At 46.3% G+C, this 17,679-nt stretch overlaps 1 protein-coding gene across 2 annotated transcripts in view; it reads left to right on the top strand.

The window, feature by feature from the left end:
- The window catches only part of LOC119446273 (ski oncogene), a 132,166-nt gene that overhangs the window by 111,205 nt on the left and 3,282 nt on the right, over nt 1-17,679 (top strand). Inside the window, exons 2-6 of one of the 2 annotated variants that reach the window (XR_007466132.1) lie at nt 4,190-4,452; nt 5,565-5,654; nt 7,232-7,443; nt 9,750-9,959; nt 11,553-17,663. Coding sequence is in view for 1 of the 2 variants with exons in the window: in XM_037710659.2 (XP_037566587.1) it covers nt 4,190-4,452; nt 5,565-5,654; nt 7,232-7,443; nt 9,750-9,959; nt 11,553-11,602 (825 nt within the window). In the remaining variant the exon portion in view is untranslated. Of the gene's footprint in view, nt 1-4,189; nt 4,453-5,564; nt 5,655-7,231; nt 7,444-9,749; nt 9,960-11,552; nt 17,679 lie in introns of those variants that run through there. The other variant, XM_037710659.2, reaches the window with a different exon arrangement.

The raw sequence follows: 17,679 nt of genomic DNA, 5'->3' as shown, positions 1-17,679 counted from the left end.
TGCGCGCGCTTCTTGTTGCCGGGCTGCACTGTGGACCACTCTGGACTCAGCGGAAGACACAGCAGCAGATTCTTTTACTCGTCTTTCATTCTCAATTTTTTTAAAATCTATTTAAAGCGAAGCTTCCTTTGGCTCTTCGCCCCCACCAGTGTGCGGGGACGCTCGTCTGTACGAGTTAAAACTGAGCCGATCCTCGAAACTGCGTAGCCAAATTGTTTGGTGGGCCGATCCTGACTCCAGTGCACGTGTCAGCACCCATAAGCCTCATAACGCAGTAGTAACCAACATATCTAACCAATAAGTGCGGCCAGGCAGCATATCTCATGCAGTATAGGTCTATCGCGGCAAACCTATCGTTTGTTTCCGGCAATCATCTTCCCATGGTTCCTGCTTAATTCCCGGTGTTGCTTTGCGGAAGCCATCTCTCTGTGTGTACTCTTTTTTGCCACATCGCACCGCCTGTACTCGTAGCGGCTACGAGCGCCGGCCTTCACACGCCAAACATTATTCAAAACAGCAGTGCAGTCAAGGGCATGTGAGGCAGTCGTTCCCGATTATCCTATCACCTTACAGTCGTTCAGGTGTAGTATGATAGCCTGTGAGCCTTTATATAGTCTATTGGGGCAATATGCGAAAAGATCGCCACCGCCGTTTATTCACGCGTCGGTTGGCATCTCCCAAACCGTGCACTAGCCTACGTCGGGAGGGCGAGAAAGAAGCGAGAGGCGCTCCGAACAGCGGGAGGGAGCCCGCGCTGTCCTGTGCCTCCTCTGCGGGGCGTCAAACCGAATCGCTTTCTTTCTTCCGGTACCCTGCTGGGGCGCGCGCGCGCGAAAGAGAACCCAAGGGCATTGTGTCACCGCGTCGTCGTTCCGTGATGGCGTTGTTCAGTGTCACGGCCGCCGCATCATACCCGGGTTTGATTTCCCGCGTTTCGTTTTCGCGGTTCGCACCACCGCGTAGTGCGTTTCTTCTGTCGTCGCGTCGTCTCGTCGCCGTGACTCGCCCTGCCTGCCGCTGTGAGAACGGCAGCAGCCGTCCTGTCCCGCGCGATCGCGCTCGGGTTTCGATGACGACGCGGCACATCCGTTGCTGCCGCGGAGGCTTCGACCCCTCTTCTGCACCTGCGGAAAAAACGCGACGCTTGTTTGTCGATGCGCTGACGGACGGCGCGCGGAGGTGGGGGCGGCGGGTTCGGGGTTGTGCGTGCGTGTGTGTGTGTGGGGGGGGGAGGAGTTGTTGGTTGGGTGTTGTAAGGGGGGGGACGCTTTTCTGGACCTGTTGACTCACTCTCGCCCGTCTCCCGGCCTTCTCTTCGCATTCCCTCTCGTTAGGGGTTTCATAAATCACGACGCCGAGAGCCAACACCAACTGGGTGGGAGAAACGCGTTCGCGCCGTTCGAAAACCGTGCAGTGGAGCGCCGAAGCTGGGGAAAAGTCGCGTCGTCGACTCGGGACGTATTCTCGAGCGATCACTTTCGGAGATGTCACTGTCAGTGCGCGCTGATTAGCTGGTTGAGCGAAACCGCTCGAATCATCCAATGCGCCGTATACTACGTCACGCGAACGTAATAGTATCGCTGAAAGTGATCATCCGAGAATACCGTCACGGGGTGGTATTCTTTAAGTGTGCAGAACTGTCTATTTCGGCTGCTGGCTCAAGTGCTGATTGGCTGGGCTGGGTACCCAGTCTGAAGGAGGCACGCGACCCCAACCATTCTCCTACTTCTTACCTATCTCCTTTTCCTCCACTCCCCCCTCCCCTTTGGCGCTGAGCCGTGCTTCGATAAGGGCTGCAGAAGATAGCGTCAACTCTCCCCTTCTCTTCAAACCACTATATATCACTGGTACAGCTTCAACCAATCAACGGCTGCCGTAATGGATAGGTAGTCACTTTATGGGTAGACACTTGCGGAATACCCCCCCTCCTTCTCCAGAGTTCACAAGAGGTGCCGATGATGATCTGCTTTTGAGAACGGCTGTCATTATGGGAAGCGTTCGCATCACGTTCCGGACGCCATGCTGCCGCTGGAGAGAGAACTCGCAGCCTCTTCAGAGTTCCAGCGGTGTGCAACATCATGGCTGCCGCGATATGGCGTCAGTGTACCCGCACACCCTTGCTTACACCTTTAGATTACACTACACTCTTGATTACACCCTTAGCGCGTCGCATTGGTTTCCATAGTGATTGATCATCGCTCCAGCGCGCCATCCAATAATTCAGCTACTTGGTCAGACATAGCGCCACTATGTGTGGTATGCACCGTGTGGTTGCATCTATCTCGTCCAGGCGTCTTTAGCGCCGTCAAGTGGCTTCACCAATCGAAGTGACCAGAGTTCACTCTCTTTTAGGTTTTTTTTTTTAATATAGCTCCCACAGCACTACACGGTTATCGGCGAGACGTACGCAAGCAGGCGGGCGGTCGACCGTATATCGCGTAGTGAATCGATATCCCTCCGCTTCTTCCCTTTCAGAAGCGACGCGAGAACTCCGCGTCGTGACGTACTGCGCGGCACCTGTGTCTTCGAACTTCGACGAGGCTGCGGCTTTTCCCAGCGAAGGCACTTTCTGCAGCTGTTCTGCAGCGCGCATGGCCGTCTGTCCACCTGGGACGGTTTCGAATATCACAATGGGCGCGGGGAGGTAGGAACTGCTTTGACGCGCTCACACGCTGCTGCCATGCCGTACGCCGTAGCATCGCGCCAAGCGAAGCTGGGCTTGTGCGATCTGATCGAAAGACTGGGGTGGTGTCGACTGTCGGTGGCGTCTCCACCACGTACGTGGTTGGGCGAATCGGCCGGCTCTCCAAGCGCGGTGGTTCAGATATGTCCCCAGTGAAACGACCTTGCTGCGGCTGCTACACGAGATGGGGACGTCTCTCGGTCTGTGGCGATCACCACGCACCGAGCCGATCCGCATGTGCGCAGCTGGAAGCTGCTTTTATTACGATATCAATCATGCGGACTCTCGAGCCACGTTCGCGCCGTCGTTGTGTCATTGTACCCACGTAACACGGAAACCAATGAACGTCTATAAAAAAGGTTAATTGTAGTATGTAATGGAAGTCTCAGTTAAACGTAATTTGGATGTCTAACATCTTGAAGACCTCTCGTAGCTGTGCTAACGCCATGTTATTTTAGATGTCTAGAAAGTTTCCTGAAATAAGTTTTTAGAACATTTATAGACCGTTATCTTCATTTGCAAATCAGCTCAGTGCCAGTAATTTCAGTTAATATATGTTAGCTTTAACTGGGAAAGCTATGTATACAATTATGGACGAAGCAATGAGGAAGAAAAAATTGTGAGGTTTACGTCTCCAGAGACGGGCAGTGACTTTGCCTGCAAAAGCAATAGAGCCAAGTGGACACACCGTCACGCTCTGCTCAGTCGGCTCTACCTGAGGCAGGGTAGAGTGGCCTCCACTTCAGCCACGAGCGTTGTACGCACATGCATTAGCTGTCCTGCCTGAGCAGCTGTGTGCATACCACACCTTGGTGCTAGGCACTGGTTTGAGCGGTATGGACAGTAAATGTCAAGCTAAATCTGTGTAATCCTTCCTTTGGTCACTGACAAACTCGAACGGTTTTTCTTTCGGTCACGCCTCGTTCATTGTCGAGGTGCGAAGCCTGCAACACTGCTGGCGGCACACCTCATCATGCCAGCATTTTTAGATGCCTGCAGTGAACCTTGCTATCGCTTTCAATGCTTTGCCTTCAGGCGAATGTGCCAATTACTATTATTATTATTATTATTATTATTATTATTATTATTTTTGCAGTGTCTTTATGAAAGACAGAAACGGGGGAGGGGACCTGTCGCGCACGCATCTTTTCCCACGATTGTGTTTTGGTCATGGCAGCCACGTTTCTGTCATGGAACTTAGTTATGGTCTGGCTGACAAAGTAACACAACGATTTTTATCATTAATCGTGAGTTTACTCTTTATATAGAAGACATGGATAAGTAGTGTAGTTGAAATCGAAGCTCGAGGACAATTATTATTCACTTATTATGCTTGTCTGACTGGCTGTACTGTCATATAAGTTGTGTGGTATACTGTGCGATCTGCTTGTAAACGAACAAATGCTGTATTGAAAGAGTAATCTACCGCTCTAGTCTGTGTGATTCTTTAGTGCTCATTTCAGCTTTGTTGCTTACTGCATTCCTGCCTTTCTTTTCTTGTTGCAGAGCCCACTGCATGTGGACGTAGTGAGCAAGAAAAAAATGCGTGCTTCCCTGACCGATGTCGAGGGTGGCGGCTTCGTGACAACTGCTGGCCCGGACTCAGCCTACTGGTACCACCAGCACAGCCAGTGGGCTAGGAACTCGGCCTTCAAGCCGTGGAGCCCCGTGCTGCTGAAGGAGCGGCCGGTGGTGGGCAAGGTGCCCCTCGGGGAGCAACTGCCCACCGCTCTCCCCTCTGCAGCCCTGCCCATTTACCTCAAGCATAAGTGAGTGGCCATTCTCTGTGCATGTGGACTTGAAGAGAGAGAGAGAGAGATATAAAAATTATGCAGGTCTAAAGCACACGTCGGAATCTATGCGAAGCAAAGGTTTCGTGCAGCGGCTAATTAAATTCTATACTACTAAATGTGATGCATAAAATTGTTTTTGTTTTCGTCCTACGCAACACGTTATCCCATGCACTATTTATGTTTATGCACTGCACAGCAGTTCACAAGGAAGATATACATCTTTCTTCTGTTGCACAGAGAAGTGTGACACATGTCTAAATATGTTTAAGGCTTCCATACCCCTTGTGTGGCAGCGGCACATGCCCTGTGGACCTGAGAATGGGATCCTCCATTTGTAAGAAATTTAAGAAAATCAGGAAAGTCGTTGGGCATAGCGCACTGCTTCATAAATAGGTCTGTGTGCTTCGGAGCTACCTGTAAACTGACATTATATATACAGGTTTTATTGCTCAATTGTGCCAGACTCACTGTTCTCACTGTCACTACTTTGCGAGTCAAACTATTGTGCTGTATAAGCCGGGGCATCCGCTAGGAACTGACCCTGCAGCAACCCGCAAAAGGCTGGTGGCTAGGCAGAGAAAGCTTTGCTTTAAAAAAATATATATATATATTTTTATTATTGGTTCTGGAAGGTAGCGCTGTCAAAACCTTCGGTCCAGAGTCTTGCAACTGCATTCTGTAGTGCTGCCCAAGTTTGGTGCAGGAATGTCATAGGCCCTGGAATAATAATCCCCACTGGCGAGGAAGCGAGCACACCTCTTCTAATACTGCCCCTCTCACTTTTTTTCGAAGTCCGTACTCTCACGTATCCCATGCCTGATGTAAAGTGGGGTCTACTTGTAAGAAATATGGAAAAGTTAGACAGTCCAATTGCTGCGACTGTACATTGTTATGTTCAGGCTGTTTTTGTGCACTATGCAGTGGATTGCACTGTATGAAATGTGAGCGTATAGTAAAGCAAAGCCATATCTTCAGATGGAGTCCCTTCTGTTGAGAATGCGACCATTGTGGTGTTTTGTATGCCATGTGTTAAACACACACAAAAAAAAGAGAGATGGATCACGCTTTCGTTTTGATCTCTTTGACAGCTTGACGTACCCCGTGGAAGCCTACCTTCCAGCGGATGTTGCAGAATTGCAGAAGCTAGGGCCACCAGTGCTGAAGGCAGATCCTGACAGGTCAGTTTTTTTCTCGCAAAGGCTCTGATGCTGTAGGCCAGATGCTTGACGAAAGGGAAATGTTTGTTAATCCTTTCTCTGCTGCTTACGAGTATAGTCGTCACCAGAATTGGTACTAATATAACAGATGATGAGTACAGTCACCAGAATTTTTGCTAATATAGGCAATCGCGAGTATAGTCGTCACCAGAATCTGTACCAATATATAGGCAGTGCTGAGCATAGGCGTCACTAGAATTTACACCAATATAGGCAACGCCAAGTATAGATGTCACAGGAATGTGCCAAATTAGACAATGCCAAGACAATGTCTTCATCAGAATTTGTGCTAGTATAGGCAATGCCGAGTATAGTTGTCACTATAATTTGTGTCAATATAGGCAATGCTGAGTATAGTCATCACCAGAATATGTGCCAATATAGGCAGTGCCGAGTATAGTCACCAGAATGTGTACCAATGTAGCCGATGGCGAGTATAGTCACCAGAATTTGTGCCAATATAGTCGATAACAAGTATAGTCATCATCAAGCCATGTTTGCTGAACACTCTGGGAAATTTGGTACAGTTCTTGTCACACTGTATGGTACAGATATGGTTAACGCATGTTGGCAAGCTTGTTTGACATCATGACTAAAATAATGATTGTGTGTGTGTGTGTCATCTTCTTTCTATGTCCTTGACTAGTTGTACTGCAAACTTTCAAAACATTTTCTTTTCTGTGAGCCATGTGGAATGAAAACATTGGCCTCAGATTCGCGTGAGCTAGCCCATGCTGCTTCGACATGTGCGCCTTTCTACAGTTGAATTGTGTTATAATTCACCTGCTGCGTTCTAAATCTCGCCATGAAGTGTATGTAATTGTCTTGATAATGAAATTTACTTCAATGCTTGCAAACGACCATGAATCGAATGTATTTAGTGAAGCTGCAGCACTCTAGGGTAGCATTAAGTGTGTATAATAATGAATTAACGAACTTCATTTTGTGAGCAGAATGGGAGACCTGTTTTCATCACAGAAATTATCTGCAGCGTATGGCCTCCGTGAGCGGAGACTTCGGTTGCTTCATCATGGACACTGAGTCCAAGTGTTATACAGTCTATTTTAGCCGTTTACTTTAGCTCTCGAATAATCACGTGACTTCTAGAAAGCCATTTTGGCTTGGCTTTTTTAACCTCAAAGTTTCTGATATGTCGCGAATTGTTCTTTCACGTCACTGAAAAAGGTTGCCAGTCACTAAATAAAAAATTTTGTTGCTAAACAGACGAAAAAGTCACTAAATCTTGTGACAATATCGCTAAAATGGCAACATTGGTGTTACCGTTGTTACCGTCTTTTTGGCCTAATCCTATCACGTGATTGCCCGCTTCAAAGGGCAGTGCTGAGGACACCATCATATCATCACATAAGAATTGAGATGGGGATCTCCGGATATAAGGGATAGTGCAGATAGTAGCATGACAAAGTTTGTTAAGTTGACAAATTGCTTGCGTCAAAGAACTCAACGTTCTGAAGCAGCACCCATAGGCGAAATTCAGTCGATCACTGTTTGTTCACTTTGTCTCGTGTCTGTCGCAGGCTTGACACATCCGTGACGCTACCAGTTCTGAAAAAGGCCACTCATGTTGCGATGGATGTGGTCCCCAAGAAAGAGCATGTGCCGACTGCCTGCAGCAGGTCGTCGGAGTTGGCATTGGGAGGCACGCCACCTGCTGGGAAGCTTGTCAACGGAAGGCTGTCTGCTGACACGGAAGAGACAATGTCCAATAGCAGCCTCAGCACACTGTCAGGTTAGCTGCCTCAGCACTTTTCACCTGTTTGAAAGTGATTTAGTGTGCATTATGTTATAATTACTTATAAAAAATCTGATAGTGACAAGCAGGAGTAGTGATAGACTTTCTGTGCTTCACCCCTGCCTGAATGCATGTGATTAAGTTGGCGCAGTATAATAGGACGCAAAACAAAGTGAACTAAGACCAGTAGAGGAAAGAGCGTTCTTTCTGTCCTGGTCTTACTTCACTGTGTTCCACTTCCTGTCACACTGTACTAAGTATGAACGGACTAACCCAGCAACGAGTAGGGATAATCAAGCTGTATACATATTTCAACTGAATGAAGCCTTGATTCATTTATTGAAATTAAAAACACATGAAGCGATTCTTTTTGTGTATGTGTATGTAATATACATGTATTGCATATCTTCTGTGGCAGATAGCACATTTCTATGACATCAGCTTCTGAATTGCTTCAAGAGGCAATTGTGGTTTAACAGCTAAAATTGCACAAAGCTTCACTGATCATCTTTGCAATTTTTTACTTTATGGCACATATCCCGCTTTGCAATATTGAGGCTGAGAAGTAATGAAGTCATATCTGTTTAGCAAGAACTTTGCGTTTAGCACCAATCTGCACAAACCACGATATAGCGAACATGGATATAATGAATAATTAGATATAAAGTAAATAATAACTTGTCTAAACGCTATTACAGTGTAACAGATATACGTTTATAGCAAATATTGGATATAATGAAGCCATTTTTGTGCCATATGTGACTTAGTTATAATGAGGTTCGACTGTACACGCTCAAAATTTGTGGCAAAATGCACTGATGTCTCAGTTAACACTTTATCAGCTATTCAGCTAAATAGGTATGACTTCATTACTACATGGCTTTGATTCCGCAATTTGGAGGTAAGTGCACTGTTACCACATAGTGAAACTTAAAGCAAATATCACACTGCAATTTGTCATGAAAGTAATGTTTGCTTCTTCAAGTAATGTGACAGCTGATGTTACATAACTGTGCTATTTGCCGCAAAAAGTATATCTTATAAGTCTCTTTGCCCTAAAAATAATCCCGTGGTGTACAATAACGTACAACAGAACCCTGTCGATACGTACCCAGCCCATTCCTGAGGGCCTTGCTCACTAAACTTTTCTTACGTAAGTAGCTTTCCCAATTGAATATCACCACGGTGATCACCAAAATCATTATCACATGTACCTAATGCACGTAGTGAATTCTCAACTAGTCTTGATGACCACAAGGTGATCTAGAACACACAATGTATAACCTCATCAAACGGGCCAATTGTTAAGCTTTTCAGTGACCATGATCATGCCATGCCATGCTGACGATGCTTTTAACTATCCCACCAAAGAATGACTTGTTTCTGGGCTACTTAGTTCATATAGATAGTATTCACATGACATCACGGACATAGCTTTTTGTCGCGTTAGTACCCGATGACGTCACTGAACCATGTAATCATGCGTGCATTGTTTTCCTTTGACGGTGACCATTTTTCACCGAGTTATCACTGTTATCAATTTGTTGCTCGGCACAGGACGCGGCTGTCGAGCTGTCACATTTCTTGCTTACACAGCTTCTCGATGAGCTAGTACGCAAAGATGGCGCCCGTGATGATGTCAGTCCAAGCTATTGATTGTACTGAAAGACAAACGAGTGCAAAGTGAGGACGACAACCAAGGTAGAAACAAGTAAACAGGACAAATGAGCTTCGTGACTGTGTCACGATCCTTTTTCTATATCCTTATCCCTTCCACACTCTTTTTCACTATGACCTATTCACTTGTTTCAACCTTGCAATTCGTGCTCATTAATCTTTATCAGTGCCCTACCAGCACCGCCATTCTCTAGATTTCTTTGCACGACTTAGCACGTTTTTATGCAGTTCTTACCTAGTTTATCATTCTTTACTCCCGTCTGTTAGTGCGCTTGACACTGTTGACACTCATGGTCAATGGATCGACTGATATGCTTTACAATTGGCCCCATCTATGGGGTGACATTGTGTGTTCTAAATCACCTGGTGGTCATCCAAGACTCTCTGAGAATTCGCTACATGGATTATGCACACGTGATAATCACTTTGGCGCCCGTCGATTGTGATAGCAATTAGTGTGATAACAAGATGATCGTCATGGTGGTCATCGATTGGGAATAGTACTTGTGTAAGAGAAGTTTCGTGAGCAAAGCCCCCAATATTGCTGATATGAAGGGAGCATGGTGGTTGGTTTTAGGTAAGGGACAGGCAGTCACCACCACCTCCCCCCTCTCCCCCCTTTTCAGGAGTGGAAGATGTTGGCCTGGCAGAGGATGGCAAGGAAGGGGCTCCCCTGATTGTGCCTGAGCTACAGGGCCTCTGGGTGGCCTTCGACCGGCACTCGCTGGGTGAGCGTGCCCGACAGGACATCATGCATGAGGTCAGCCTTCTGCTGTCCTCGTGCCAGCAGCGGACACTTCCTTGCGAGCTACAAGCTGCTGCTGCAACAGCGCCAGGTCAGTGTCTCTCTTTCCATGCATCCTCAGTCTCTTGGGAGAAAGGTAGGGGTCAGTCATTGGAGAAAGCGGGTCATTTCATCAACCAGAGGTACAGCCTCATTTGTCGGAAGGTTTTAGCCATTTCATAAATGCGTTACAATTTACGGAATATCAGAAGCATTTACAGCAGCGGCACCGCAGGTGCTGCCATCTTGTCAAGCCTTCTTCGACCACTATACCTCAGTAATGTTCTTAGAAATAGTAGCCCGTTATTGGTAATAAGCATGCGGACGAATTTCGACGCCTTCATCATTTTCTGATTGCCAGAATCAGAGGCATACTACTTTTCTTGTTGAAAAATTGTGCGCTGATTGGATTTTAACTTCGCTTAGGAGCTGTAATGTAATTTCCATGTTAGTTTTCTACTCTGAACTGATAAAAACTTGTGTGTTAGGTTTGGGGGCATGTTAAAATTGGGGAAATATTACTGATAAATGAGGCAGCGGTGTTGGGACATTTTTTTCTGCCTCTTCTTTATTTCAGCCCACCAGTCAGATCAGTTTCTTCCGTCCCATCAAGGTCAAAGACTAGGAAGTTTACTGCTATACTCACAGAATGAAACGCTTCAGTTTAGGGTGAACTAATGGCCTTACTTTCGCTTCCACCGTCTCCAGTTTGTGTGACAAACATGTAATTTTGGCTCGTACACTTAGGTCAGAGTCCACGTCACCTTTAGTGACCAGGTTCATAGTGGCAAGATATCACACTTTAGTAATTGCGTGTATGAGGTGTTATACTTTATAAAGTTTCCCTGTTACGTTTCGTTCTGTGAGTATAGTACATTCAAGCCTTGTCATAACGAAGTTGCATCTCATACAGAACTACCTTTTCTACATTCTATATTTCTTATAAGCATACACTCTGATAGTGACGAAAAGATTTCAGTAAGTTTTAGACTTTACTTCGTCGTATCAAAAAATTCATCATCTCCATATTTGTTATATCAATATGACTCAGTTGTATGCTAATCGGCAATTTCGCACACACCCAGTAACGCGTCAACTACTCCAAAGTGAAGTACATTACTAGCATTTTCAGGAAATATTGCATACTGATGATTTGGACATGAGGGCTTGTAGTCTAACTTTTAAGAAACACAAAAGAAAAATATTAAGTCAAGCTAGATTGAAAGATTAGGCTTTTGTAATAACGAATTCATCATTTGCAGCGAGAACAAGAGCTTTTGTAAGCGAGAAAATGACGAAAATGGAAAATCACAGCGGCTCCACCTATTTTGGACTATGGAACCTCACATGTGACGTCAGCACTGCCTTGTTCACAGTGAGTGACAGAGATGGAGATCACGTGGGGGATATGTCAAGTGGTCCGTTACGGCGTAGGCAAAATTGAGGTGCAGCAGCAGGACCTTCGGTGGCAAGTTTCTCCGCAACAAAGTCATATATTGGCACAGAGAAAACGATGATAGACTTCTAGTATACGCATAATTTATTGATCTAGCTTTTTTAGTGTCCCTTTAATATATATATATATATATATAGTTTTCAGACAGCACAGAGTTCTAATTTGTCGTGATGCCGTGGCTTTATGCAGGAGGCAGAGCCCATGTCTTGCAAGCTGGGCTCCATGCCCAAGGGCGGTGACATGCCATCCCCCCGTATGCCACCGCCGCCAACGAGTGCACCTGCATCTCCACCTGGCACGCAGCCGCAGCCACCACCAGCGGCCACCTCCCCTGAAGTGTCGGTGCACGGCTCCCCGGTGAACTTGTGCGAGGCCAAGGAGCCTGCGGCCCGCAGTCCCCAGACTCCCCCCAAACCACCAGTGGAACAACACAAGATGCTCCTTGCCGCCTGAAGTGGCGGTGCCGCAGAAGCATCGCATCGCACATTGCAGTGCGCCTCGCATCATCGACGCCCTGCGACCCTTCCACCGTTTCTTTCTGCACCGTTGCCATTGACTTGGAAGGCCGTGTGTGTGTTTGGCTTTCCATTCTCGGGGCCTGAGAAATGTGTTAGCATTACGAGGTGTGACCCCATTAAGGGAGGGGGGAGCCTGGCATGTGCCACACTAGTTTTGCTCAGCCATAGCCACCTTTGCATCTGTTCCCGCTAAATGACATTGTCAGCCAGAGGCAAACCTTACGTCATTCACTCGATTTTGCTGCAAGGGCATCTGCTCAAGCTAGCTTCCACACGGTATGCTTGTTGTCTCTTGTCCTCCGATAAAACCTGGCTGCACAATGTCAGACGGAAAAACAAACAAAAAATAGCCCAAGTATGTGCAACCTGTGTGTTTGCATTCTACTGTTCAGCACAACAGTTGGCAAAGCACTATCGGTGCTTTTTTGACTGTGCTCGCGACACCCCGAGAGACAGAGGCTGGCTTGTGTGAATGCCTTGGTGCTTCTGGCTTTGGTGAACGGCCAGTCCAGTGCTGTCTGGAAGGACCGAAGGAGTTCAGGCTATGCTTCTTCTGTCCAGTCCTTCAAGTTCAATGAGCCTGGTACACATTGCCTGCCACTCAAGACTGTGCTCCTCTTCTCAGTTAAAATGTGGAACGAGCCTGGAAGCGCAGGCTCAGTGGTTTTCACACTTAACGTGTAGCAGACAGCAAAGGTGAATGGGCTCTATAAGATGCTTTCTCTGTGCTGAACAACAGTCACAGCACATTTGCTGTAGCTAAAAAATGAGGGTTGCTACTACGTAGTCAACTGACTACTGGCAAACATTGGAACAGGTACATTCGTTCCCCTCCTCCCCGTATATCCTCAGCCTCCTCTTGAAGCAACTGTCACGGCTGCAAATCAGAAACCGCAAATCATCCTTATTTCTAGGCTTGATGGCAGTGCAGGCTCTTTGCACTTATAGACGTGAAGCAAGCACAAGTTGTAGGCATGGCTGATGCTCGCTTTGATCAAAAAGGCACAACCATTGACGTCACGTGCCAAGTTGTACCTGGCCCTTGTTGAGCGGGAAGTTTTCTTCTAAAAGCCAAGCCAAGCCAGCTTTTCCTGGGGCTCACCTCGTTTGTGTTAGTGCGGGTAGCTGGTGCGGGAAGAAATGTCAAATGCAATACTTTTTTCCGCCGGGACTGCGACAAGCATGCACGGTGATTATGGCGACCGGCGTGATGCCGCGTCGCGAGGACAGTCAGTACCACTGCAAGAAATCGCCGATGTTCGTCCGTCGAGGTCTTTTACCGTCTTTCCTCTTTCAATGTGTCCCTGTTATTGCTGTTGTTGTTACGTTTTCTTTCTTCTTTTTCGCACTGCTATTTGTGAAAATGGAAGACAAACAGCTGTGTGTTGTTGTCAGCACAGGTGCCCCTCTTTTTGTTGTTTCGTGTCACTCACCTCGTAGTGTTCATTATTTCTTACTTTTATAGTGTCGGCCTGCCTGTTTCCTTTCTTTTTTTTGGGGGGGGGGGGGGGGGGCATGTTTAATTCTAGACTTGAGAAGTTTTAATGTTTGTTGTTTTGTTTGTTATTGTTGTGTGAGTGAATAGGAGCCACTGTGACAAGTGGGGAGTATTCTTTATGATCTGGTGTGCGAGACGAGCTTGCTTTAGGTGGCGCAACCTGAAACTGTCGTGCAACATGCAGCCTCGACGCTACAGTTATAGACGCAAGTTGTGTGTACAAAGCGTCGAGTGAGAGAGCGCAATGTTTTAGCGTGACCGGCTCTCCCCCTGCATTCGTCTTATGGGTGTGGGGGAGTAAGCGGCGGTTCGGTATATCCCGTAGACGCAGCGAAAGCGTTGCTCCGCAGTTACAGTTTGCGTTTCCCAGTGTGTGCGCTTTTTCTGGCTGTTTTTCTGAACGGTTGGTATTTCCGTTGCCCTGTTCGGCGTACATGTGTGTATGTTTGTGCGCGCGCGTTTTCATCCATTGTTGCCCCTTTTCGGCTGTTGTGTGGCGGCAGATGGAAACACAACTTCCGTGTGGAAAGCCTTGTTCACTCATAGCTCACTTGTCGTCATTCCCGTTGCCCGTTTCGCAGAATTTCACAGAATCGCTTGTGTGGGGGTGCGTGCATTCGGGCCTGTTATGAGAGGTAGGCCCGTGTGCCGATTTTAGGCGGGAAGTTGGTTTCGAGGCCATCTAACTTGCAATTAATGGCCTTGAAGAGAGTTGGAAGTGTACTCTGCAACATCAAATTTGCAGTGGAACAAAACTGGATGCAGTAGGAATCTTGGCAATGTAAAGCCTTGCGTAATAGAAACAGCATCATCCAAAATGCATGTCATCAGAAACAAACGAAATTGGCATGACGAAGCAGCAGATTTGCATTCATTCAAAGTGATTTAAAGCTGATTACAGCCAAGTTATTTTTCTGGACACCGGTACAAACTGCAGAAATGTCAGAGTAATCGGGCAGTTTAAGGACCTCGCTACAGCAGCAACAGACCTAAATGGTTACGTGGCGTCGTTAATCATGTAACTGCTGGTATAGTGACGACTCATGGATCCGTATCAACCAGAACGATGCAGAAGAGCATCTGATGACTCGAAACTCTGAACATTCTGCACAATGCGCTTTAGCTGGAGAACTTGCATATTCATATAAACCGTGATCATACACTCAAGATTCCACTGTATCTCGGCATTTTTCGGGCACCTGTCAGATGCATTTCATATTTTGGCGCATGTAGCAGAAAGCTTTCATGCTTTGTCACTTGGCCTGCAAGTGACCATTCGGCATCCCCACATCGCTTAGTGCAGTATGAGGAACATTTTGTTGAATGAGCATTCAGGGACTCTAGAAAAGACAGTTTCCGTGGCTTTTCTTTTTTTTTTCTTGCTTTTTCATGAGATATATTTGTGCTTTTTATGTGAATTCATTGACCTTAGTGCAAAAAGGCAGGTGTCATTCACTGCTCACCTGGTCGCTGCAGCTCATTTCATAATGGCGTGCCTACAGTGAGAGTTATTACTGTCTGTGGCAGTAAAATGTTCATAGTGCAGTCCACCTAGAACGATACCAGTCGTAACAATTATCACTTGTAGCAGTGACCGTTGTCTGCTACATAACACTCTGAAGGTGCGCAAAATCAGCTCGGACGTAATCACATGCAGTTATGGTTGCATTTTAACACGTTTTCCCATCATCGTTGTAAGTGGACTGCACATAATTTACTTCTGCAAATGTTACAAAAGATCCTAGTGTTCATTCATCTGAGAACATAATTCCTCACTTTTTTTTTTTTCTCTGCACAATGAACGTTGCTGTTGAACGCACATGGTCTGTGCACTCTGCGCAGGTTGCTGCAATGTTCCTTGCACAAGCACATTCGTTTCTTTAGCACATGCAGCATCCATTGTATGCACTACACAACTGCAGCAGAACCGAACACGCAAATGTTTGTCGCTGCAGATAGGTGAGGGCATCTCATTCGTCACAACTGGCACCGCTTTAATGGGAAGCCAGGACGCCAAAGGGAAACGCTATAGATTGGGCTGGACCACTGCATTCGCCTTTCGGGAGTATGTCTCAGCGTTAACGTGGTTCAAGAAGCATTATTGGCAGACAAGTAGCGATTGAAGGCTGCCGAGCTTCCATTTTGCTAGTGCCCAAACTACAACACTGCTGACACTGTTTTGCGACTGTTGAGACATTGCAATCTTTTTTTCTTTTTTTCCGATACTAGGACTTTTTTTTTTTAATGCACAAAGCGTACAAATGTTTCGAGCCTAATTTCTTTTTTTTTTTTCAATTGTTCAGTTGGATAATCATTACACTCACAACTGCAAAATAGAACAGAAAAAAACAAAAACATTGTTAGATTTCTGCGTATAAACTGCACAGATAACCCCAGGAGATGAAAAAATTCTTCTTTCGATGAGATGACAAACAGATACTGTTTATTTGAATCTTAATTGTAACCGTAGCATGGCATGTTGGTGCTTTTACGACTTCTAGATGTTTTTCAAATCAGGCTTTAGAAATCCATAAGGTGATTCTATTCCCCGACAGTCACAAATGTTAACCATTGCAAAGCTGTCTTGTTGTTATCCATCTAATAGCCACGTACCACCTTTTTTGCACGAAATCTCTAAAAGAAGAAAAAAAGAGAGGAAAAACTCACAAGCACAAGTCGATGCCGCGCTCAGCCGGCTAACTTGCGTCACTCATTCATTTCTGCAGCTTGCAGCATCACAAAGAGCAGCTTTGGGAATTCGAGGGTAGCTTTGCTGCTACTCGTCTCTTGCGCTCACATAATTTTTCTGGCATGCGAGGTTTATCTGCTACCTGTCTGCCATTTGACAAGCGCCACCTAGCAGATAAACCTGTCCCAGTTTTCCTTTGGTGTCCTTCCGATTCTTGCACGTTTCTGGCAGTTACAGTACCTCAATTTCTCCGCGGTGCTTCTAGGCACCTGGTCAAGTCGCACTTGTCGTTGTTGATGTTTCTTTTTTTTTTCTCTCTCTCTCTTTTCGTGCGTGTGTATGCGTGTTCAAAGTACTACTCGAAGCGGGTTTTCAAATGTGTGCGTCCTAGTCATGATGTCCCCACCTTTACATTATCCTGCACAAAAAAAAAAAGAAAAGATAGAAAAACAAGTGTCAGGTTGACACTCGTCGTACAAACTAAATGAGAGGGAAAAATGAAAGCGACAAAGATCAGTTGCGAGATATTTGGCGCCTTGTTTGCGCTCCCTACATGTGGAGATGCTGTTTGTCAATGGCACAAAGCGACACGATGTGAAAGATTTAAAAAAAAAGAAGAAGAAAAAAAAAAAGATTCCCGAGATGGCACATGCACGGTTCTCGAAAGCTGGATTCATGGTGTCGGTCGCCTCTCGCAGTACAAAAAATCCGTGCCAAGAAAGAGACACTTCTCGTTCTTTCCGCCGCGCCCCGAGCAGTCAGCTCCCTTTGTAAAAAATTTGGCTCGGCTCTCCATCGCCCATCTCTCACCTTTCGCATCCTTCATTGTTTTCTTTGTTTCGCGTCTCATGACTGCACTGTGTCCTCGTCCTTCGCCAATGAAGCCGTTGTTTCTCAGCCAGCTTCATCCCTCTTACGTCTCTCCCCCCCTGCCCCCTCTCCTTTCCACTTGTTTGAGTAATATAAGCGTAACCCTAGTGCCAAGATACCAGTCATCATCCTGTCCTCATTGTTCATGGTGTCATCTCGCTGTATTTATTTTTAGCTTGGATCATGTCATCTCCTGCGACTCGTCACTTTTGCCGTCGTAAAACAGAAGCCTATGGCGGGGATTTGCCAAGGCCAACCAGTCGCGTCATCACCACGACAGGTTGTTTGATGTTGTAAAATTGTGGCCCCTGTACATAGACAGTTGCTGGTTCCCATATTCCAATTGCTCTCAACTCCCCACTTTCTTTCTGTCAGTCGTTTGTCCAGTTTGATGCCCCGTGTCTTTTCATCACGTTCCATGCGTTACTGCCGTTCGGCTACACCACCTTTTTCACATCATCCTGCATCGGACCATTGTCACATGCATAACTTTCTCAAGCATTATTTTTGGTCGTTTAAATCATCCATACAGAAGGATTGGCTTTTTCACCTGTTAACACCATTTTCAGCAACTGTACGTTGGACCCAAGTGTTGGAGAAATGCTGGTGCAGTACTTCACAAGTGAATGCGTACGCAGTAGGCTGGTGTTATCGTGAAATCAAGCCTTGGTGGCCTTTACTGAATTAGAGAGCTGCGATTCTGGGCAGGATGTTTAGCATGTGGTGTGAACCGGGAGGAAG

This window comes from Dermacentor silvarum, chromosome 3, assembly GCF_013339745.2.
Source record: "Dermacentor silvarum isolate Dsil-2018 chromosome 3, BIME_Dsil_1.4, whole genome shotgun sequence".
Lineage (NCBI taxonomy): Eukaryota > Metazoa > Arthropoda > Arachnida > Ixodida > Ixodidae > Dermacentor > Dermacentor silvarum.
The sequence above is the reverse complement of the archived record's forward strand: the minus strand, read 5'-3'. Positions and strand labels throughout refer to the sequence as shown.